The 22,771-nt window shown below is 51.2% G+C and overlaps 10 protein-coding genes across 10 annotated transcripts; 5 read left to right on the plus strand and 5 right to left on the minus strand.

Moving 5' to 3' along the window:
• Positions 1-470: 470 nt before the first annotated feature.
• On the minus strand, positions 471-1,622 carry GNI_103850 (ATP-binding protein; the record flags this gene model as incomplete). The annotated part of the gene is made up of 3 exons (XM_011132964.1): positions 471-640; positions 680-925; positions 1,164-1,622. Coding segments are annotated over 3 exons (875 nt in total), but the record flags the coding sequence as incomplete, so codon positions are not given.
• Positions 1,623-1,902: 280 nt separating this feature from the next.
• On the plus strand, positions 1,903-2,277 carry GNI_103860 (prefoldin subunit 2; the record flags this gene model as incomplete). The annotated part of the gene is made up of 2 exons (XM_011132965.1): positions 1,903-1,967; positions 2,070-2,277. 2 exons carry the CDS (start codon positions 1,903-1,905, stop codon positions 2,275-2,277), a joined length of 273 nt encoding a protein of 90 aa, XP_011131267.1.
• Positions 2,278-4,115: 1,838 nt separating this feature from the next.
• Positions 4,116-4,514, plus strand: GNI_103870 (putative polyprotein; the record flags this gene model as incomplete). Its single annotated transcript, XM_011132966.1, has 2 exons — positions 4,116-4,323; positions 4,357-4,514. The coding sequence occupies 2 exons, from the start codon at positions 4,116-4,118 to the stop codon at positions 4,512-4,514; spliced, it is 366 nt and encodes a 121-aa protein (XP_011131268.1).
• A 407-nt stretch (positions 4,515-4,921) lies between these two features.
• GNI_103880 (glyceraldehyde-3-phosphate dehydrogenase) lies at positions 4,922-5,941 on the plus strand (the record flags this gene model as incomplete). The annotated part of the gene is made up of 1 exon (XM_011132967.1): positions 4,922-5,941. One exon carries the CDS (start codon positions 4,922-4,924, stop codon positions 5,939-5,941), a length of 1,020 nt encoding a protein of 339 aa, XP_011131269.1.
• A 226-nt stretch (positions 5,942-6,167) lies between these two features.
• On the minus strand, positions 6,168-7,346 carry GNI_103890 (EamA-like transporter family protein; the record flags this gene model as incomplete). The annotated part of the gene is made up of 1 exon (XM_011132968.1): positions 6,168-7,346. The coding sequence occupies one exon, from the start codon at positions 7,344-7,346 to the stop codon at positions 6,168-6,170; it is 1,179 nt and encodes a 392-aa protein (XP_011131270.1).
• A 148-nt stretch (positions 7,347-7,494) lies between these two features.
• On the minus strand, positions 7,495-8,136 carry GNI_103900 (hypothetical protein; the record flags this gene model as incomplete). The annotated part of the gene is made up of 1 exon (XM_011132969.1): positions 7,495-8,136. The coding sequence occupies one exon, from the start codon at positions 8,134-8,136 to the stop codon at positions 7,495-7,497; it is 642 nt and encodes a 213-aa protein (XP_011131271.1).
• Positions 8,137-8,296: 160 nt separating this feature from the next.
• Positions 8,297-15,301, minus strand: GNI_103910 (pre-mRNA-processing-splicing factor 8; the record flags this gene model as incomplete). Its single annotated transcript, XM_011132970.1, has 1 exon — positions 8,297-15,301. One exon carries the CDS (start codon positions 15,299-15,301, stop codon positions 8,297-8,299), a length of 7,005 nt encoding a protein of 2,334 aa, XP_011131272.1.
• Positions 15,302-16,503: 1,202 nt separating this feature from the next.
• Positions 16,504-17,325, plus strand: GNI_103920 (ER lumen protein retaining receptor; the record flags this gene model as incomplete). The annotated part of the gene is made up of 2 exons (XM_011132971.1): positions 16,504-16,680; positions 16,840-17,325. 2 exons carry the CDS (start codon positions 16,504-16,506, stop codon positions 17,323-17,325), a joined length of 663 nt encoding a protein of 220 aa, XP_011131273.1.
• A 692-nt stretch (positions 17,326-18,017) lies between these two features.
• GNI_103930 (hypothetical protein) lies at positions 18,018-19,851 on the plus strand (the record flags this gene model as incomplete). Its single annotated transcript, XM_011132972.1, has 2 exons — positions 18,018-18,547; positions 18,705-19,851. 2 exons carry the CDS (start codon positions 18,018-18,020, stop codon positions 19,849-19,851), a joined length of 1,677 nt encoding a protein of 558 aa, XP_011131274.1.
• Positions 19,852-20,322: 471 nt separating this feature from the next.
• Positions 20,323-21,426, minus strand: GNI_103940 (START domain protein; the record flags this gene model as incomplete). Its single annotated transcript, XM_011132973.1, has 3 exons — positions 20,323-21,082; positions 21,182-21,300; positions 21,412-21,426. The coding sequence occupies 3 exons, from the start codon at positions 21,424-21,426 to the stop codon at positions 20,323-20,325; spliced, it is 894 nt and encodes a 297-aa protein (XP_011131275.1).
• Between the last annotated feature and the right edge of the window lie 1,345 nt (positions 21,427-22,771).

Consider the following 22,771-nt stretch of genomic DNA (forward strand, 5'->3'; position numbering starts at 1 on the left):
GGGGGGGGGGAGGAGGGGGGGGGTTTGGGTCCTTACTTGCAGCTTGGCGATAAGTAAAGATCACACGGAAATTTCTCCACGTAATCGCACATCAGGCTTATGTCCAATACATCGTACCCGATGTACAAGGCTCTCTCCCTGAACCCCGGTGGGTAAGAGCCTTCTTCAACCTCAGCCGACTGTTGTGAGGACCAGGGAACGTCCACTACAACTTTGGTTGGGGGGGGCATATATTATTGCGCGAGTAATCTTCGGTGAGGGAGACACTTCAGTAGCCAGCGGGGCACGGGAGATTAGCCCCACGGGAGATTGGCCCCACGGGAGATTAGCCCCATCAACGAGGGGAGGAATACCAGCATGTTGGCTCATGAAGCTTGCCTTACTTGAACCACTCACTACCGTAAATCATCTTCCTTTCGAGTCCGCAGTCTACCCGAAGTTCGTCTCCGTTTCTTTCTTCACCCGGGTACCTCAATCTACTGGGAACATAAGCGCTCATGGCGAAGCCGTTTGCGTTATCGGCCATGCCGAGGACGCTTAGGGCGCTTTCTTTGTTCTGGATATTCAAAGGCAAGTATGCCGTGAGACTGTAGTCCTCTACCAGCTCTATCACATTCTGATGAAATTCCGCGAACAGCTGCTCCTTACTCTTTGAATCATCACAGCACTTATTACTAACAACTGGAGATACCTGATGAGCCAATGGAAGAATATATCCCAAATCTTCTGCTCGAGAGAGAAACTCCAGACTTACATTATGTTTGTTCTTCAGGTCATTCTCTTCATCCAACAAATCAATTTTGGTAAACACATTTAGAAAGGGTAATTCCAAACTCAACTGAGCACTTAAAGATATCAGTAGAGCTGAGATGTAATGATTCAGATCAATACACAGGGTAGAATCAATCAAATGGACGGCAACCAACTAGAAATACATAGTGTGTTATAAGTATAACGCGTGTGTCCCGCAACGCGTGTGTCCCGCAACGCGCGTGTCCCGCAACGCGTGTGTCCCGCAACGCGTGTGTCCCGCAACGCGTGTATCCCGCAACGCGTGTATCCCGCAACGCGTGTATCCCGCAACGCGTGTATCCCGCAACGCGTGTATCCCGCAACGCGTGTGTCCCGGCGTCGGGTTACCGGCGCAAGGTAGAATTACGTACCCTTATACCGTAATCTTTATCGGCCAGAGCATGAATGATATCATGAATAGAATGATCGACGGTATATAGTTCCACTTGGCCTGGCATATCGAACAGCATGTAGGCATGAGTATATCCTTTCTTCTCTTTCGCTTTCTTGATTTGATCTTTCAACCAGCCAACATTTTCACTTAAATATTTGTTGCAATACACCAGACCACCATTAGGTCCTAGATTCTGCTCCTTCATGACCTGTTCTAATGTTATTAGGTCTCGTACATCCACGTCCGGATCTGCAAAGTCCACAATTTGGCCACCCTGACTCCGAAACTCCTTCTTTGTCACCCAATCATTAGCAACATCCAAATTTATAACCAAATGGGGACGCTTGAGTGACTCCAACAACTGACGCATGCCTTCACAGTACGTCGTCTTCCCACTACCCGGAGGACCCACCACCAACTGGCCGTACTCCACCATCTTTTTTCGCCCGCAAAATCGACCGCCCCAACAGCTGTCCCAACAGCTGTCAAAAACTCACATAACCAATGTTGTTTCACAACAAACTAGCGGCCGCTAGAAAAGACGCTCCAAGCGGCCGCGGATTCGATCCCATAACCAGCATTGCTGGTCCGATTACCAGCATTGCTGGCTGCTCCGGTCCTTGTGGATAGGGACTTGACCTGCTGGGTTTCTTCCGTGGCACCTTTGAGCATTGACTGGTCGAACTACAGGTTACTGGTTTTAGAATTTTTGATAAATGTCCGAAGTTTTCGCACTTTCTACCAAACTCAACGAAGTGCAATCCGAGATAAAAGAGCTAGAGTGCTTTCCCATTCACACACCCTTAGCGTCCTCCACACCTTACCATCCTAGCTCCCCCTCCCCTGCCAGTTCCGGCTTCACAGAAACTGTTGATATTTGCAGGCTGGTATTGAGCACTCTGAAAGAAGCTGACGAAAGCCGCAAATGCTTCCGGATGGTCGGTGGTGTGCTGGTGGAGCGCACTGTAAAAGAGGTGACGGGTGCCCTTGAGCAGTCGAAGACGGCTATGGTGGCTGCAAGCGAGCAACTTACCAAACAACGCGATGAACTGCTGGCGAAAGACAACAAGGCCGCCACCGCCACCGCCTAGCGGGTTTGAACCCGTAGCCCACTATGACTTATTCCGAACCACCAGGCACTCCGGACGGCGACTACATTTAACAGTTCGCTAAGTACCCTTCGCTAAGTACCCTTCGCTAAGTACCCTTCGCTAAGTACCCTTCGCTAAGTACTGTTCGCTAAGTACTGTTCGTACTTTAAGGCGCTGGACATGCTTTGCAGTTCGGTGGTATACTGCTCAGGCTTCGAGACGCACGCACTCGGCGGTGATGGTTCTCTGACTGCTTAAAGTTCTCTGGCTGCTCAAAGTTCTCTGACTGCTCAAAGAAAGGTCTTGGCAAAGTTTCAAAGGTCTTGGACATCAAGGAATATCACCACGCCGAATATGCATTATTCCACGAAAGCTTGCACCCGCAACAGCCTCGGGTTGGTTATTTTGTTTCGGGAACCCGTGCAAGGTAGATTCCTCATCTTTTGTTCGATACAGACCGGCTCTCTTTCGAGAGTGCAACGCTGATGGGGTGGGTTAGAACTACCCGTTTCGGATCTCCTTTAGTCGTGACTAGGGGTGCCGCCTTGAAAGAGCGATTGCTGCAGCCGTCTTGCTGCCAAGTGGGCTAATTTACTTCGGCGCAAAAGGGGAAGTCACCATGGATGCATGGGGAGCGTTTCTTTCAGGCAGGAAAAAGTTACCGTTGTCCTAGACATAGCGAAGGTTTGGTCTTTATAATTTAAGGTCGGCATCTTCCTCATACACGCGTGCCATACGTCATTGTCATACACACATTCAAGAACACATTGTCCCCATGTGTCCCGCATAGTATCTCAATTGCTCCCACAAGCTGTGCTCCAGGTCGTTATACATTCCGGCGATCGAGGACACTGTAGAACACTGCAGTCCCGAAGCAACCATTAACAGAATGAAAATGTTTGCTTGGGATCAGTCTGTAGCGTGCAAGTCGATTGAGTTTACTCGTTGTTCCTTTTGAAGTCTTTGCTCCTTAGTCGAAACGTTGCTATAGTTGTTGCGCTACCCAGATGGTAATGGGCCATCTGCAGGTTCGGGAAGCGGCCGTGGTCATCGGCAGTAATGGCCTGCAGTCTTGTGTTACTCGATCGCCGGCGACGCGAGTAGGTATGTGAATTTAGGCCGGTATTTAAGTTCTGTGAGCTTGGTCGACTAGCGTGGTAATCCAGCGATCCACTACGGTGAGGTAGCGGCCGTTCCTCGAATGAGTGCCGGTAGTGCGTGACAGCATCGCCCCTTGGATCCTGCGCAACTCCTCTGGGTCGACGCTATTTGCCTTGGCCTCCAGCAGCTCGACTCTGACGCCGCAGATAAATCATCCAGAACTCCGATGCCGGGCCCGCTCCACATAGTGGGCCAGCCCTCTACGCGCAGTGAAGTTGGTGACGAACAATTATGACGACAGATGCTGGTACCGGCAGCTATGGGTTGTATGTGAAACGGCGGTGGGCAAAACCGCGGTAGACACAGAGATCCTAATAGACCACTAGTACCACGTGAGCGGGCTGCGAGCTCTGCAAGACTTCAGAGCGGCGGAAGAAGAGCTGCGCCACATAGCGTGACCTCACTGTAGTTCAGGGCTCAATTTTAACAGCTAAAGCTGCACTCGCTAGTCTGCGCTCTCCGCGGGCGCCTGAGACATCCTCCGAGCCCAGACAGCAAAGGTGCTGCCGCCACGGGCAGAAAACCACAGGCGGAGAGCATACCCGATCCCCAACTTGTCGGAACAGGTACAGCAGGCAGCAGGACATAAGTACTACGTATGTCTGAACTGTTACCAAGGGCTCTTTCAATGTGCCATTGGAGTGGAGAGCCAGCTTTTAAAGACATTCGTGTCGAAAATGGCGCCGACATTCGGTGTCAAGAGCAGTCCAATCGTGTTTCAAAGGATCAAGGACCAAATCATTGCTAGGATCATCGGCAGCGGTGTCAACGTGTATGTTGGCGACGCCGTCATATACGCAAACGACCTGGATGTGCTGTTCGAAAGACTGGAGCAAGTCCTTGACCGATGTTGTGCAGAAGGACTGTACCTGGAGCTGAAGAGGGGTGATTACTTGAAGGACTAGGTGAAGATGCTAGGCTACTTGGCAAGCAATAGTGGCATCAAATTACATACCAGGAAGGTGGAAGCAATCCGCCAAGTATCAGCCCCCAACAGCATCGTAGAGTTGACGTCGTTCCTAGGCGCGGCGACGGAACAACCCAAAATGCCCACTTCACTCCGCTCCATTCTCTAAACACAACCAGAAATTCAAACCTAGAATCACCTCATCGGAGAATGGGGCGCTCCGTGGCACGCGTAATGCGACATCACACGTCAGCACAGGCGGACGCCATAGGGGGCGTCATTTGGATGACTACCGTACATTGCGGCATGGCGTGCCGGTTAGCAGAACCGACACCACATCAGCAGGCAGCATCACGACGCAGGCGAGCACCACATCAGCAGCAGGCCAATCGATCGCAAGGGATCGTCCGTCTCCGACCTTGCAGGTGGCTCAACCCGTATCCTGGCAGACCAAAACCCCGACACAGAGCCCAATCCACGCAATGAGGTGACCAATGATTCATATCGGAGACGGCCCGTATACAAGAATAAAAGTGTTCTGAATCTTTTTGTATCGAACAGTCTTTCGTATTTATCATGGTCGCTAAGCTTGGCATCAACGGATTCGGACGTATTGGAAGACTGGTGTTCCGTGCTTCTCTTGAGAATGAAGGACTTGTCCCCGTTGCAATTAATGAACCTTTTATGGATTTGGAGTACATGATGTACCAGCTAAAGTACGATACTGTCCACGGAAGATTCCCCGGTACTGTCGAGGCCAAGGGTGACAAGCTCGTGGTTAACGGCAAGGAGATTACTGTGTTCCGTGAGAAGGAGCCATCGAACATTGCCTGGGCATCCGCCAAGGTGGACATTGTATGTGAGTCTACTGGAATTTTCACTACCCAGGAACTTGCGTCCAAGCATATTGCCGGTGGTGCGAAGAAGGTCATTATCTCTGCGCCCCCCAAGGACTCCGTGCCCATGTTTGTCATGGGTGTGAACCACACCGAGTACAAGCCTGAGATCAATGTGTTGTCAAACGCATCTTGCACCACCAACTGCTTAGCCCCATTGGCGAAAGTTGTACATGAAGCTTTCGGTATCAAGGAAGGTCTGATGACCACCGTTCATTCCATGACCGCCAACCAGCTTACTGTCGACGGCCCCTCTCGTGGAGGTAAAGACTGGAGAGCCGGCAGAGCTGCTGGTGTTAACATTATCCCCTCTTCCACGGGTGCAGCCAAGGCTGTGGGCAAGGTCATTCCTTCCCTCAACGGAAAACTCACTGGTATGGCCATCCGTGTCCCGACTACTGATGTATCTGTTGTTGACCTGACTTGTTCTCTCGAGAAGCCTGCGTCGTATGAGGAGATCATCGAGGCGATCAAGAAAGCCGCCGACGGTCCCTTGAAGGGCGTGCTTGCCTACACCGACCACGATGCCGTGTCCACTGATTTCATTCACGACAAGGCCTCTTCCACCGTCGATATCAAAGCAGGCATTTCCCTCAACCCCACCTTCGTGAAGCTTATCTCCTGGTACGACAATGAGTGGGGCTACTCTAACAGACTCTGCGATCTCGCTGCTCATGTGGGCAAGACTTGCGGATACTAGTTAAGTTGCGGATGCTAGATAACATGTAATTTTTAGAGTAAGTTAAATTTTGCTGGTTATAAGCAGAAAGAACAACGTAGCAAGAATTACGGCTTCAGCTCAACCTCAAAAATTACTGACGATAGTGATGGGCATGATCGCAACACACGAACAACTGGTTCCAAATCATTACTCGATCCAAAAGTATTGTCTGCTGTCTGTCTGTCTGTCTGTCTGTCCGTCCGGACTAGTCGTGTGCCTTGCTGCTTTTCTTTTGATGCTGGGCGACACCGTAAGAGTACAGGGTGCTGCCCGCCAGCGTTGTAATGACACCTAGCAACTCTTTTTGGGTCATCATCTCTCCCAAGCACACGCGTGCGCAAACAATCTGGAATGATGATTTTACGTAGCCCATCACATTGAGGGTAACAGGTCCTGTTTTTTTGAGAGCACATACCGCTGATATGGCCACAACGGCATTCAACACTCCAGATACCAGCAGCAGAATGACTGGGGGGCTGGTTCGTTGGCTATCTGATGCTGCGGCCTTGAAGGAGATCGCCAGCCAGAGCGCACCGGTGGTGATGAGAGTATAGTGCCCCATAAGAGTAATGGGGGTGTATCCCGTTTGTTTTTGGACCAGTCTAGCTGACATCAGCATGAATACTGCTTGCGATAGGGAGCTAGCTAGTCCTGCGAAAAGACCAACCCGGTCGCACTGCAAGCCTGGTGCGGATATCCCAATGCTTGCCGAGATGACAAAGCAGCCGAGCACACTTAGGGGATTTGTTCGGTAGTTAGGCAAGCACAGCACAGACAAACCCAAGTTAAAGAGGAGGCTACTAGCCTTAGCGACCATGTAACTACCGACACTGGAACTCGAAATGCATATGACATTGGCCCAAATCATGCCGAGGAAAGCCATAGATATGGGGAAAGCATCCACGAGGAGAGACACCCGGAAAGGAAACCTCGCTGTGTTCACCTTCGCCGTGCTCAACTTTGCTGCGTTCCGCTTTGCCACATCCGCCACGCTCGCCGCGCCCTGTCCGCATCTTGGAGTGATCGGCCGCTCTCCAACCGCCCCCGCCGCGGTCTTGTCTGTATCTCCCTGGTGAACGCTGCGCATTTTTACGCTAAGCGCCTGAACGCTGGGGTCCTGCACGCTGGGGTCCATAAAGTCCTCTCTGAACCCGCGGTTCTGCGCCAAGCCGACGTACACGACCAGGACGAGCGTCTGCTGAACGGCAAGTACCACCAGTCCCTTCGGGTACAGTCTCAGGATGTATTTGTTCAGCAGCAAAAACGTCGCTGAGGACAGGCCGTACAAAACCACGGGCACGGCGCGGTCCTGCCACGACCGCGCTCGTGACCAAGCCTCTAACACGATTGGTGATGCCCAATCAATCGCTTTGCTGTAATTCATTCCTCGAAAAATCTGACACCACCCTCGGGGCCGACCCCCGGACCGCGGCCGTCATTCAGTCCAGACGCCGCCAAGTCGGTCCGTACACCAAGTCGGTCCAAATACGTCTCGGTCCTAACGCCATGTCGGCCATGACCCACTGGTCCCACTAATGCGCGGCCATGGCCGCAAGTGCTCCACCTACCGACGGGGCGGTGGTGCTCACCGTGGTCGCCAGCGACTTGACTGCCGCTGCCGCAGTCGGCGCCGCCGTGGTGGCCACCGAAGCGACTGGAGTCGTTGCAGTCGTCGCAGTCTTGGCTGGCGCGACGACGCCCGCCGCTGGTGCCACAGCGGTAAGTGCGGCAGCAGCTGCGGTGGGTGCGACGGTGGCGGTTGTGGAGCTAGCGGACGTAGAGCTAAAACCCGAGGCAACCAGTTCATATTGCTTGGTGTCAAAACTCAGTTTCTTAGCCGTCTGGTGGAACAAATCATTCTCCTGCGCGGCCGTTAGTCCTTCAATTTGCGGATGCGCTCGGAGCTGATACAATTTCTGCATCGCGTCAATATCAGTCGTCCCCTTAAGCATCAGAGTCTCCAGCTGGTGAGTATAGGCAGCCTCTTTCTTGCATTTGGTCTTATCGCTCGCCGTCAGGCAGCTGACGGTCGTCGATCCAGGAACGGACTGCACCAGGTTCTTTGCTCGCGTAGTAACACCAGACACCGCACTACCAATAGACGACAAAGCCGATTGCTCCTGCAGGCTCACACCTAGAGCCACCGAACACACCAGAAGCTGCCTCCAAAACATCCAGCACACGCGTGTGCGCGCATTTATTTGGTCGCTTTGCCGCCAGGAGCCGGCGAAGGAATCCATCAGTTGCCCATCGCTGCGCGGCAAGTCACCAGTCAACGGTTGATAGACCACATTTTGTTTCTTCAGCACTAGGTACGGGTCTAACTTGAACAAATTACGCTAGAACGTCTTCCAAGTCGATTCCGTCGGTCTCTTCGAAAGCTTCCAGCTGCGAGAATTGCAGAAAATGCGCGGGTCGGTGAATTTCATGGCAGAAAGGTTTGGGGACGTCAAGAACCAGTTGGTATTTGGTTTTCTTATTGTACCGAACTCCGGTGAAGGCATAGTTCCAGAACCCTGAGGTCATGCAGAAGCCGGTGAATGTATCGGAGAGGAGTAGTCTGCATTTTTCGTAGAGTTCTGCGGGGTTGAAGTCAGCGGGGTTCTCACTCTTATTGTCCTTTCCCCAAACGAGGCCGGCTGGCGTTAGTCGGTATCCGCTTAATGTACAGCTGCCTTGAGTCAGCGCGACATGCAGTACCATACACGTGTTGGTATCCAGTCTGGTGCGAACATCGTCGGGTCTTCCGGTGGCAACTGCGTCCATGCCGGCTGATAAGAGGGAAGCGGTGTAGCAGACGTCGTGGACACTGGGCGTAGCAACGGAAGGTGTGGTCTGAGCCCAGCCGACCGGCTCCAGTTCGTCCAGTAGTACATGAGAGGGGAACTGGTTTACAAAGTCGACTTGCTCATGAGTACCGGACTGAGGAATGAGGACGAGTGCGCGAATTTCTCGTACATTCGGGTTGTCGGAAGGCGTGCTACCGAATAAGAAAGCTCCAATCCGCGTTCTTAGATCCGCACAACTAACGAAATGTCTCAACAGATTGTTCGGTATCACGTAGGTTACACCAGTTGCACCAGCATCTTGGTCGTCAACGTAAACTTTATTCGCTCGTAGATGTAATGTCGTACTGTGCATTGCCCTTACTCGCCAGTCGGTCTTGGATTGGAATAGCTGTTGTTCATGGGGCGACTGAGTGGTGACGACGATTGTGTCGCCATGGACATTGGTCGTTTTAGTTGTGGTCGCGGCGATCTGGGTTGGCGCTACCCCATCAGTAGCACTGGCTTCAATTTCCGCCATTTGCTGTCTTTGAACGCTTGGTGGAGCGATGTCCATGCCTAGTATGATGTCACGAATTTCAGACTGCGTCAGGGAAGCGATATTTACGTTGTTGGCTTTACCGTAATCGACCAAAATTAAATCAGTCAACGCAACCTCAACCTTGAGCCACTGCTCAACTGTAAGGGTCGGCCATATATGATGTGGGGCGGTAGTGATGGAACGATCTGGTCTTAAGATCGCCTTGGCCCTATCCGGATGAACGTGTAGCGACCTTAGAATCAAAATGAGCCTCGAAAAGGCGGTATACGACGCAATCGTGTTCAGCCAATCGTCGTAGAGGTTAAATAAAACCATGTCAGGCTGCGTAGCCTTCAGGATCAAGTCGGCAAACTTCTCAACCTTCATAATAGTTTGGAACGGCAGCGCTAGCTCACTTCCCTTTATTACAATATTGGGGAAGTCCAATAAATGTACCTCCAACGGATCCAACATACCTTTACGGGTTACAATGATCTGCTTCGGCTGCTCCTCGACCGGCAATGACCTAATCAGAGCGGCTACCTCTTCAGCCGTTTTCCATTTGGCTAACTGGGAAAGCCGCTTCTGTCCGCTCCAAACACTTGTATGAATTATTTTCAAGAACAACTGACCCGTTTTCGGGTTGAAAATAGTGATGGCACCATTGGCAGGCTTCGTTGTTAAGTTCCCTTCGAAGGTTTTGTGGATTGTCACACGGTACACATTCGTGTCGTCAACGAACCAAACAGTTTGCGATGAAAACAGTTCGCCATAATTACTTGACTCCAAGTGCGGTTCTGTAGGCTCAGAGCTGTACAACTGCAAGCCCTTCCTGATTCTTTCACGCAGCACATATAGGGCCGGATTCGCCTTTATAATTTTCTTCATCGCTTTCTGTACTAATGGCTTCAAACCAGGGAACCAGGCTCCGTATCCGCTGAACAAATTATACGCTAAGTCAACTGCCAGTAACAGACCGGTAGGTGAGGGGTATATGGACATATTGTCCGTAGTATAATCTAAGAATTTGGCTCGCGAATAACGCTCTATATCATGCGAGTCGTAATCACCCCAGCGAAGCTGTAAATCTATCCAGAACTTGGTGCTTGAGCCAGAACCTGCATAAATGTCATTGCTGTCTCCAAGTAAAGAAGGTTTGGTGGTAACATCCCATTTGTATGATGCTAGCAGCAATATGTCTGAGCACGATGAATTCATTTTATAGCTCTTCCTAGGATGAATAGTTTCCTTTTGCACCAAATCAATTTGTAAATTATCTAATTCCAAGTCTAGAACTTGACACAAATCCATAACGATGGCTTCGTGTATTTTCTGCCACAAATGTGCTCTGAATATTTGGATTAAAGAAATCTTCAAGGTAGGAATTTTGCCATGCATAAATATACCAGTTAGATCAAGCTGCACTTGGAACCCGATATAAACGTTGGATCTATTAATTGTAGGGGACCACCACAAGGTAAAACGTCTGTTGGGTATCTGATTTAATCCAGATCTTTGAGCATTGGTTAATTTCTTGTATTTCATTGATTCCTCAAATCCACTGCTCTTTTCCCAGAACAAGCCCTCCCAGGTTGAGAAGTATGTGCCGGCAAATAATGTATGTTCTAGAATGCCCTCAACGCCGCCTAATGCTTGTATCATATCTGTTCTATAGTTATTTAAATTCCATAATTTACCATCATGTCTTTGATTTGTCCACCAAAATGGGTTAGAACGTAATAACTGATATTGTTTGAATGATTGCCTTATTCGCCAACCTTTATCATAACTTAATGTATGTCGATCCTTCTGAAATAAGGTGTTAATTCGCGGTATACCACGGTCCCATGAATCTTCGATATCATCTAAAGTAAGCCGTCGATTCTGTAAAATCGCCTCATGACGTTTTATGTTATATTCGGACCACACACGTTGACTTTCCACAAACTCACTCTCCCATGACTGGATATACCGGTACAATACAGGAATCAACTGGTCTTCTTCGTGACTCAGACCAGAGCGGAAATGCGTGATAGAACAATCTGTCTGCTTCATATAACGCAAATCTGACTGCGGTATCAGAATATGACCCATTGACAACATACCAAGACCTCCCAACTCTTTTGGTGTATAAAATACAACGGGCGGGAATCTTGAAGGCATTTTAGAGTTCAAACCTATCTTTATTCGTGTCTGAATTTTATTCTCACATTTTACCAACAGATCCAACAACTCCTCTGTGTATATCACCGCCTCTCGGTAGTAAGTCATGAGCGATATTAAAGCCGTGTTCCACTTGTTCGCTACTTTAGTAAACGTCGCAGAACCCGATGCCATTAGAATCTGTCGCACACGATTCTCAAACACACTAATTCCTTCGTCTTCCACCCTTAAATATGCATAAGCAGTTGTTTCCTTACTCTTATCATTCTGCAAACGCCATACCCCCTCCTTCTTCCCACCAGCACCTCCGCCATCGTCATAGCTGTTATCTAGTCTGCATTTCGGCAGGATTCTAACTTCGAAACCAACCATAGAAAAGAGCAGATTAGGATTATCTTTGGAATAGATGGACACAAAACTGGTTTGCCAATCAAGGTCTGCTAATGATCTGGGCATTCGTTTTTGCATTTCCCAGAACGCTGCCCTTCCCAGATTAACATCATGCTTCATCTTCCGCATTCTACAATCTTTCGGCCAACATTTCTTATTATTATAGTTCACGATATTATCATTATTAGGGTCAGGATTTTCTGTAAGATATCGCTGAATAAGGCTTCGCGATTCTTCGTCATTAAATTTAAACAAGATCCAAAACTCATCTATGTAGCGACAATATAATCGAATGGGGTGTTTGGTCTCTGTTTGGGCATCCGGGAACTGCATAAAGGCATTCGGCTGTCCCGGGGGTCCAGCCAGCTCGCTCGCACGCGTTAATCCCAGTAACAGTAAATCCAAAACGAGGCCGTAGTATTGGGCAATGAAACTACCGAACTGGAGGCCACGAATTAGACCAACATAGTTCACGTGAGCCATATCCTTGAACGTCAGTCGAATGTTGTTCTTGGAACTCATATAATCAGCAATGTTGTGGTCCACTATTAACCGAAGCAGTCTGTTCAGCAGAGTGATGTCAATTTTTTCATACATCTTGTCGAATTTGCTATGCATTAGTGCCAGACAACTTCCATCGTTGCTGCTCCAGATGTCATCTAAGTTATTGATGCCATTACACCATCGGTGCAGCAACAAGGGAGGCGGCTCGCTGTCACAAGGCTTTATCCACGAAGGAAACAGTCGCCGCAAACTCGCTTCGTACCACAAATACTGATCCAAATACGCGTCTGTGATCTTTTCTAGTGGATCGATCTCATACACAGGAACCAGGTGGGAGTAAAGGTCCATAAATTCAATGCTGCTGTCCTTAAAAGCGCGCTGGGTTAGCAAGTGGCGTTTAATACGACTGAGAGCTTCGTGTGGATTATCGAAGGCCTGTTCAATTAAACCCAGCTCTTCACGCTGGATCTGATTCAATCGGGTCTTGACAGCGTAGCTATCTTTCAAGCGTTCCAGCGCTAGTACTAAAAGTTTGGAATCGTGTTTATAGTTGAGAGGCGGAAACGGAATATGAGCGAACTTTCGTGAATCGAGCCAGTGAACGACGGTGGTGTACATGGCTACCGCTTCTTCGCTGGACAAGTAGGGTCCGTCCTTCATGTATGCATGTTGTCGTTCTTGTTCAGCCTTTAACCACAAACGCGTAAGACGCCCTAGATTTTTTTTGCATACAGTTTTATCTACTGTCGCTCCTCGACGAATACGTTCGCGGTTGTGATATGCTGCGTTAGTCCACCAGTCAGCCTTTAGCTTGACATAGCGCAGAATTACGTTTTCTACAGGTGCAGGCAAGCCGGCCACCTTCCATGGTATGTTTGCTTTCCAGCATCTCCAGGCCTCGCTCAGGTGTTGTAGAACCACCCTGGCTTTGCCAGCACGAATACCTTCCGGCATCATATCCACCAAGTCGTGCATGACTGCTGCACGCAATTCCAGATCAAAGTACACTTCTACTCGCTGTTTGGTCACGGTTTTGGCGATGCCCGTGTTTTGACGGGCCTCAAACTGTCTGGCCAACAAGTTTCCAAGCCACCGTTCCAGGAGTGGCAGAATGCCGCGTAAGAAGAACAGCCACACGCGCCATCCAGGAGCCCAGAACCCGCAACCAGGTCCTTTGCCCACTTGGCCAGTATTGAAACGATAATAAATCAGGTGTTTCAAATCCTTGCACATTCGCACTTGGCGCATCAGACGGTACTTATAACGATAGATAGAGGTGAGCTGACCTACGTGTGCAAACACATATTGCAATCCGTCTGCTAATTGGAAGGCATCAATGTTACCCAAACGATACTGAACGTGCGAATCCACGATTAGCTTCGTTAGACGTAAAATTTCACGGCACAAATGAAATGCATTACCGAAACGACTCTTCTTCCGTTCCTTAGTAGTCAATGTCTTGATTGGTTTTAGGTTGAAATTGTAGTCAAGATGAAGATAACTCAGGTTCTTCCGATGAATCAATAGGTTCAACATGTTGTACCCTTGTCGGCAAACTTGTAATCCAATTTCAACCCAGTCTGTTTCGGTGCATTGGAAGAATTTGGTGCCCTTAAATAAACGAAGTAGATTACGTTTCTTCATAGCCTTGGGTGGTTTCGAACGTAAGTGTGATAGTACCCAACATTTCAATAGCTTCTGGTACGATACACGCACCTTAACCGGATAATTCTGAGGACAATGCTCCCGGAACCAGTTCTGGACAATAGGAATGTCAATAGCTCGACGCGTTCGACCAGAACGCAAATTAAACGGTCTCGGAGCCCATATTAAACTGAGTCCCCCGTATGTCGTATCAGTATCCACGGGCGCTTCTCTCAATATGGGCTGGATCTCTTCCGGCAGGGGACCTAAACTATCTAAGTCATTTTCAGTTATTGCCGATTCTATATACACACCCAAGTTCTCATAAACACCACCTCCTGCCTTTCCACCGGTACTGTTGGGCTTATAGTACCTGTAAGCGGGTATGGGATATAGAATCGGGTCGAATACAAAGGCCGGCTGATCTGGGTCTTCTTGCTTGATAAAGGTCACCATCGGAGTATGGTAAGTAGACATGCACACGTTACGAGGACGGTCATTGTACAGGTAGGGGAAGGCAATCTTGTATTCGGTGCGTATCTTTTGTCGGATAATAATTTTGTCCACGTTGTTAAACTCGTTCCAGTCCGTGTCGTCATCGTTAATAATGTCTCTGTACAGTGGCTCGAACTTGGGGCCCCCGGGTATGGCCAGATTCAAGGCTTTCGCCGTCATGAACGACTTGAGGTCGAACAAATAATAGTAGTTCTCATCCAAAATATCTGACCGCAATTGGTGTGCTAAACGGTATAGCACACACATTTGGTCCAGGTCCAACCTCCAACGCCGGTAGCTAGGACCTTTTATGTACTTTGGGTCATATTGCAAAGGCTGGTGCTCATAAAACCAATCTATTACCGGCCCGTCGTCTTCCGCATCCAGATCCATTTGAATCGCCTCCAAAGGCTGCTGGTCCAAGATATTATCCCCGTAGTCCAACGGCGGCTCCTCGTCGTCGAAGGGCGGAAAGCGCATCCTCTTGAAGTGGCGGCGGTCACGCTTCTCCCGACGCATCATTATCCAAGTCGTACCCCATTGCGCCAAAAAAATCGGCTCCACTACCCACGGTATCTCATTCACAAAAGTAATGGCACCGGTCGTATGATACAATACCTTTACATTGCGCACCTGCTCCCAAGGCATCGGCATGTTCTCCAGCAACTTGAAGACCGCATGTGGAATGTACTTCAACCCTCCGATATACGCCCGCTTGTCCTGACTGAACTTCCGACTCGACATGTCTCCATGGTCCGATATTATCTTACGCAACACTTCCGGAGGCATCTCCGCCTTCCGGCGATGTACCGGCGCCCCTCCAGATGCTACCGACATTTAATTACCGCCGATAAATTACCCCAAGCCGCCTACACCACACCAACACCAGCGCAAAAGACCCTCGCATTCGAAAGCGCTTATTTGAATGAGAACTATGTGCTCCGCAATAGTAAAGACCAAGTTCATGGTGTCTACTCGCTTAAACCTGGCGAGCTCCCCAGTCATTTCCTCGTGCGGCGGCGAAAAGGGTTTTGTTACGCGTGGGCCGGCTACTGCTCACAGCCACCCCGAATTTATCCGATTTTGACGCAATTGATGCGCAATATTTAGTTCAGCACACACGTGTGCTGATGATCGAATGGGGCACTTTTTTGGTTGTGTTTGCTGCTTCCCATGCCCTGGATCAAACGAGCACCAACTCGGTGACCGCCAGTTCGGGTGAAATGTCCAACTCTGTCAACTTCCTTTATTTGAGAGATGTGGACGTGCCCTGTCAGGATAAGCGGTCGCTGGATAATCTAGTAGGCATTCGGTGTTGGTTTAATTATCCTTACTGCTAGAACCCGCGCACAATAACAGTGAGTGCTTCTCTCTTGCGCAGCGTCCCCCGCCGATTCCCCGGCTAGGTCTCCATCATCTCTGCAGAATGCTCTGAAATATTGTGCAATAACAACTACTTGCGGGGCCGTCAGGTTTACATCAGACCTGTCAGAGCTGGCAGCTTGTTCATTTGACGATCAGGTCCTGGCTTATCCCAATAAGGGTGACTTCACATTAGCAATACCATCCACCAAGCGTATGCCGCCCATTCATTTGTTCCGCTGCAATCCCTGACAGGATATCCCGCCCACGCGAGACGTGATACCCCACTTGGCTTTTGTTTCAGTGAGCACGTCAGAGTCGTTTGCGCCACAGATAGATCTTTTGGTCACGTGCCCGGACGTGAATCATGTGCCGTACGTCGGTTTAGATGACGCCTTCCACCGGTGTGACCACTATAATTGCAAGTACTTGTCAATCAACCCGAATGCGTCTCAGCCAACCGTGACGTATTGTTCAGGAAGCCAGTTGACGGAACGAGTGACTCGGTCCGGAGCCATCTCCTTCGTCCATTCCGTGAGTGCAGCTGGCGGCGGATCGCGTGCAAGAGCTGCACCGCCTAAACACTCAGTGCTGGCGCCGTGTGGGGCGAACGGACCGATCGTGGGGGATACCCACCACCCGGTTTGGAAGCCAGGAGAAATCGCAGATCCCAAATTATGGATACGACCATCTTCCTAGTGGGCTACATGACCCAACTCGTGGGGTCGGTGGTTCTGCTCCGTGAGATCTGGCACAAGAGGTCCATTTACGGGCTGAGCATTGATTCCCTCGCCGCGCAATTCGTAGCCACTGCCGCGAGACTTGTGTGGTCTTTCGACACACGGATGAAAGAAGTAAACCCATTCTCTCCCGTACCCCCTTATCTCACCTTGTTCCCCTCCCTCTTCCTCTTTCCCTCCCCTTCCCGTTGTTCTTCCCCGTTGTTCTTAGCCGTGCGGCGTTGTTGGGGGCGCTGTGGGCTGTGGCGGAATCCGAGAATTGCCTCTCTGCAGATTTTGTTGGCGCACGTGGAGGTGTTGAGCTCAGCGGCGGTGGGATTGGCTTTGCTGTGGTCGTGTCGGCAGTTCCGACACACGGCTTCCTTCCAGGGCGTGAGGGTCCGCTGGTGGCTGTTGGTCGCAGTGTGTGCAGGGGCGGCGGTTCGGTTCCACCCCGGCCCAGTTGACGAGTGGTCGCTGCAGATGTTGATTGCCTTCACATTTTATCTTGAGGGCGTGGCACTCGTCCCGCAGCTGCTCCTGCTCCGCAAGGTGAATGATGCCGACGGCCTCGCCCGTGCCTACATGGTCCTGACCATTCTCTCTCGCGCAATTCGAATCTTGTTTTGGGGCCTGCTTTACGTCCAAGGCGACCTCTTCCCCGGTCTCATGTTCGCAGACGTTCTCCAAACCCTCATGAGTGTCCGCTACCTGCACGTCTGGTGGAAGTACGTCCGCTCCGGCAAAGGCGGGCTGATCAAGGGCCACAAACTCATATAGGGTGAATGGGCCGGCGGACATCGATGGATCAAATGCGAGTGGACGGATCAAATGCGAGTGGACGGGTAAACTGCGAGTCGACGGGTCAACTGCGAGTGGACGGGTCAACTGCGAGTGGACGGGTCAAATGGGAGTGGACGGGTCAAATGGGAGTGGACAGAATGAAGTTTGAATGGAGAAAATAAACTGCCAGTGGGCAAATAAACGCGCGTGTTGATGGGGACATATGCGTGTGTACAGTGACCGTGACCGTACTCGCAGTGACCGCAGTCGCAGTGACCGCAATCGCAGTGACCGCGATCGCAATCGCAGTGACCGTACTCTGCTAATGACTGGTAGCCACCGCTGCCGCTGCGTTGGTTCTAATGATAGGCAATAGCCACCGCCAGTAATAGTACTCAGTCCGAGCAGCAAGTAATGTGCTTGAGGCTTAATGTACCCGTTGGGCAGTGCTCTCGAAATGTACACGAGAGGCACTGGGCCTGATGGGGGGCCGTGTACTACAGCGGCAATGTACGTAGGGGGGGGTTATGTACCTGAGAGGTTGGGGGTTGTGAGCCCGAGAAATGCACCAAGGGGAAGGGGGCCAGGGGGGGCTATGAAGGGGAAGGATCTCTAGTCTGAAACATTCTTCCTGAGGGATCCCTAGTCTGAAATATTCTTTTGGAAGAGGGTGTAAAAAGATTGTGCTAATGGGACGTTTGAGATTGGGATTGCTATTGGTTTACTGTCTGGGAGCTGTATTGGAATCTGAGTTGGACTTGTCGGCATTTCGATCAAAGAATCATGCGGTAGATTATTTGCTTTTGCGTGGTGGTAAGAACTGTATTAGATGCGATGATATTGAACGGGCTATCAACAGTATTCCAGTCAACATCCCGTTACTGGTATCAAAGTATGATAGGAATGAAATGCCTGTACTAGAGTTGCATTCTTGGAAAGAAACTGGGTATGAAGAAATCCCTTATAAGGGACAGCTAACTGTAAGTTCCATTTTAAACTTTGTACAGAAAGTCTACGGCCAGGATTTGATAAGATGCGAAAGTATGGAAGACTGTCTCAGTAAAATCCCTCAGGGTGAAGTTCCTTTCGTGGGTGTCTTCGGCGGCAATGAAGATAACGGAAAATTAGATCTACTCCGAAAAGCAGTCAATTTACTTCGAAGAGATCAAGCTAGGGCAATTCGATATGCGTATTTCATAGACCCCAATTTCAAAGATAAGTAAGCAAACGTGTGTATGTATTTACCTATGTCTGTGACAAACAAACGCGTGTCCTAAACTTACCTTCAAAACACGCATGTGAAACTCGGGTTGTGAAACTCGGGTTGGTGACCTCCGCCCTGTGCAACTTTCTGTCGCAATCCTCGCTGCACTTAGGTCAGGCGGACAGTTGACAGTGAGCCATCCAAACGAAATGAGGCTTGCTACTCGAATCACAACGCTGGAAGATTTGGTGACTTGGATAAGGAAAGAGCGTGAGCCAATGTTTGGTCGCGTAAGGGAGTACAACGGTGACGGTGACAAGCAATGTCGCGTCTACCTGGTTGGCGACGACGAGACCTTCAAGCTCTACCAGTACGAGCTGCGGCACTTCGCAATGCACAACCGTGACCGTTGCCTCCGAGGGTACCTGAGCAGACTGGATACAGAGTTGCTTCGGCGGTTGCTGGACGTGGACCGGAAGGAGGACGTTGAGGAAATGCTAGTGGAAGGCTGTGGCTCCGAGTGCGTGGTTCTAAAAGTAGGGCCTCTAATCAACTTCATGACCAGAAACATAGCTAGTGAAAAAATTGCGAAAGACGTTGATGACATGCATGCAACATGGGCCAAAATGAAGCGAAACTCGAGCAGTGCTACTACCACTAGAGGCGAGGTCGTCAACAGCGCTGTTAGTCATGTTCACAGCGGTGGGAATCATGTTAAGGCGGGAAGAGATGAATCACGGAATAGTGAACCTCGCGTTGGAGAGACAGTACCGGTTCCCGATCTGTCGGTTGAACATGACAATATCAAGAAGGGTACCTTGAAACCAGTGGATATCGACTCCTTCCGTCGAGACGTGGTGATGGATCCGGGTGCTATTCTTTTGTTGCAGTTTGACCCAGAGGAGGAAGTCTCTCAACAGCTGCGACTGACGTTCTTGGATGTCGTGGCAAGTCTCAGTCGAGAGGTTATAAGTCTCAAGTATTACGAAATGGCGGAATTCCCTCCACCAGACGCCAGATACATTCCTCCCTCCATCCCATTCATTTGGTTCAAACCATTCGGACCAAACGCTGACCCTATTGAAATCCCCTGGGCGACCGACGACCAAGATGAATCGGAATCTGAACGCCAAACCGAACTGATCACCGAATTTATCGTACAAAAGCTTACAGCCAGGAACCTGGTCTATCACGTCCTGCGAACGGCAACCATGGACCTGACGAAATCCTGGCGAGACCTATTACAAAAAAGTCGAGAACTCAAAACTTACCTCAAGACCTTTGTCAGGAACAAACTCAACAGCCTGCTAGCAGACTGACTACAACGCGAAAGCACACCCACCGGTGGGCACACCGGTCGTTAACATCGTCACAGTACATGGGCCGATGGCAAAAGAAATAGTAGCGAAAGGGATCGCAGTTGGATTTCAGTTAGGTAGCTAGGATTGATGGCCCACTTATGCGCTCAACCGACGTAACATGGGTTCCCGGGTTGGGGGCCAACGTGTTGTTAACAGACCGTGAAGCTCACCCATAGCAACGAGATTTGGACCCGAAAGTGTATGTGGAAATCTACATGAAGTTTATGTCTTGGAGGGAGGGGTCTGGATGGTGCCAAAATGGAGGACCGTCCATTATTACGGCACACTACTACGATGATTCACTAAAGGGAAGCTCACCGAGATTCAAGCTACCTAGGGTGGTAACACCTCTTGTTCTTAACAAACGCCACATCTTGATAAACGCCTCTTAAAAACATCTCACGACAGCACCTCTTTGTGTTGAGATATTCATACCTTGTTCTTGATACCGTTTGTGTAGACGGGCTTGGGAACGTACTTGGGAATTTTGTCCCCGAATTGATCCCTGGTTTGGTTGCAAGCTTTCCTGAAGTTGTCGACCCACTGTATGGGTGCCTTCGCAGCTTGCGAGTTGACCATCCATTTGGGCACGACACCCCTTATATCGCACTGCGTCAGCATGATCATGTAGGTATCTTTTTTATTTTTTATCTGAGTAAAGACATAAGCCGAAATCACCGATTCAGCTCGAATGACTGCAGACTTCGTGGACTCCGGGAAAGCGGGATGCTCTGCGGACCGATGCAAAATCCGGCACTCCAAAGCGTCGACCAACGGCAGCGGAGCAGCTCCCAACGCAGGAGGGGACCGGCTGCCGTCCGCAGGCAGCTTAATGTCATTGTACACCGTTCGTCGCCACTGGAGAAACTCGCGATCCGCGACAGGCCACGGAGCGCGAATCGCATTGTAAGTAATCTCGTTCCCCTGGATATCGCCCTCGATCAGACTAAATCCGTCAAACGTCTTGTCCCAAGCCGTACGACGAGGCAAGTCCTTCAGGTTGTACACTATGTTCTCAATCGTGATGTTCTCGAACAACGCGTAACCCTTCACCATCACCAAGTCGCTCCCCTTCACGTCCACAATCTGCTTGTAAATGCGCGTAGTCCCCTTGTTCACCGCGAGCTGCCACTTGCCCAGCGGCTTCTCTGGCAAAAATTGATCCAGCATACCGAACTCATATAAGCCTCTAAGAAAGAACACGTAAAGAAAGAACACACGTGCTAGAAAGAACACACGTGTGCACAAAACGGCTGCGCAGGTCCCACGGCCAGGGAGTGACTGGTACATAGGTATCTTGTGCTTTAATTGCGGGTCAAAATCTTTGAGATCATCGAAGTTCTTGAAGAACCTCTTCTCAGCGCTGGGCTGGTTCGCTTGTTTGCGCGCTGATGTAGAACGTAAAATCTGCGCTCCCAGTCCGTCATTGGTCAACCTCACATCTGAAAAACATCACGGGTACATCGCGGCCGGCCTCCGCGGAGTGCCACGCCGGGGAGTCATGCGACTCGGAGTCACCTGCAGCGGCGTCATCTTTCTTCCACCTGCGCCGGACTGCGCGGCCCCGAGCGGGCCTGATCCCGCCCCCGTCCCCGCCCCCGAGGGCGCCTTCTTCAGAAATCCACCCGTCCGCCAAAGAGCGTCGCCAAGCCGAAAATAAGACTTGGGGAAACCGCTCTCCCACTTGCTGAACGAGTCGTTCGCCGCCACCGGCGAAGCGCTCTGGCTCTTCACCGGTAACGGTCGGGCGCCGCGAACCCCAGCGACCACGGAGCCGCTCTTGCCAGGACTCGCCGCCGTCGAGCCGGCCGGCTGCAGCGACTTGCCCTCCGACCTAATCTCGCCGCCCCCTGGGGCCTCGGCCCGTCTTTCGGGGCGCGGGTTGGAGGCCTTGCGCGTGGAGTAGCCCACAGACGTCGCGGTCGAGGAGTTGCCCCAGGAAGTCGGTGCAGGACTGGCGCGTCCGGGCGACGGCCGAAAAGTCGGCGTGGAGGCCGGGCTCGAGGCCGTCGTGGCCAGGGAGTTGAGGGTGGGCTTGGGCTTGCTCAGCGAGGGACTTAAACCCACTCGACGTGCCCCCGGCCATTCATCCGTCACACGCGCCGAGTCGCCGAACTCGCCCGCCGAGTCGCCCAGGCTGTATGAGGGCCGGAAGTGGGCCAGCTCGGCCAAGCTGTCGTCCGGGCACAGCGAACCGGCCCGACGCGACGCACCCTCCCAGAGCGGTTGCGACGGTACGTGCGTCGACTGCGTGTCCGAGTCGTAGAGCACGCCCGTGCTCTTCGTCACGAGACAGCCTTCGCGCAACAGCACGCGCCGCCGCGCACTTTCCGAACCGTCTTCCCTACTCGGCTTCCGCGTCGCCTCTCTGCTCAGCTTCCTCACGTCCTCCCGGCTCTGCTTCCGAAGGGTGTCCTCGCGGCTTTGCTTCCGAAGGGCGTCCTCGCGGCTCTGCTTCCGAAGGGCGTCCTCCCGGCTCTGCTTCCGAAGGACGTCCTCGCGGCTCTGCTTCCGAAGGACGTCCTCGCGGCTCTGCTTCCGAAGGGTGTCCTCGCGGCTCTGCTTCCGAAAGGCGTCCTCCCGGCTCTGTTTTCTCGCCTCTTCCCGACTCTGCTTCCGAAGAGCGTCATCGCGGCTCTGTTTCCGAACCGCCTCAGCACTGACTTTGCCGGGCGTGTCCCCGGGAATCCTCCGGGGCGTGTCCGCGCCGATCGTGCGAGCGGCCTGCGCCGGATCCGACTTGTGTGCATCGGGCTGTTTCCAAGGCCAGGCGCAGTCCTCGGCGGCGAGGCGCGGCAGGCGCGTCCGATCGAGCGGACCGGATGTGGGCCGTTCGAGCTGACTGATAAAGCTGACGACGTATCCGCTACGCGCCGAG

Source organism: Gregarina niphandrodes, assembly GCF_000223845.1.
Source record: "Gregarina niphandrodes unplaced genomic scaffold scaffold00022, whole genome shotgun sequence".
Lineage (NCBI taxonomy): Eukaryota > Apicomplexa > Conoidasida > Eugregarinorida > Gregarinidae > Gregarina > Gregarina niphandrodes.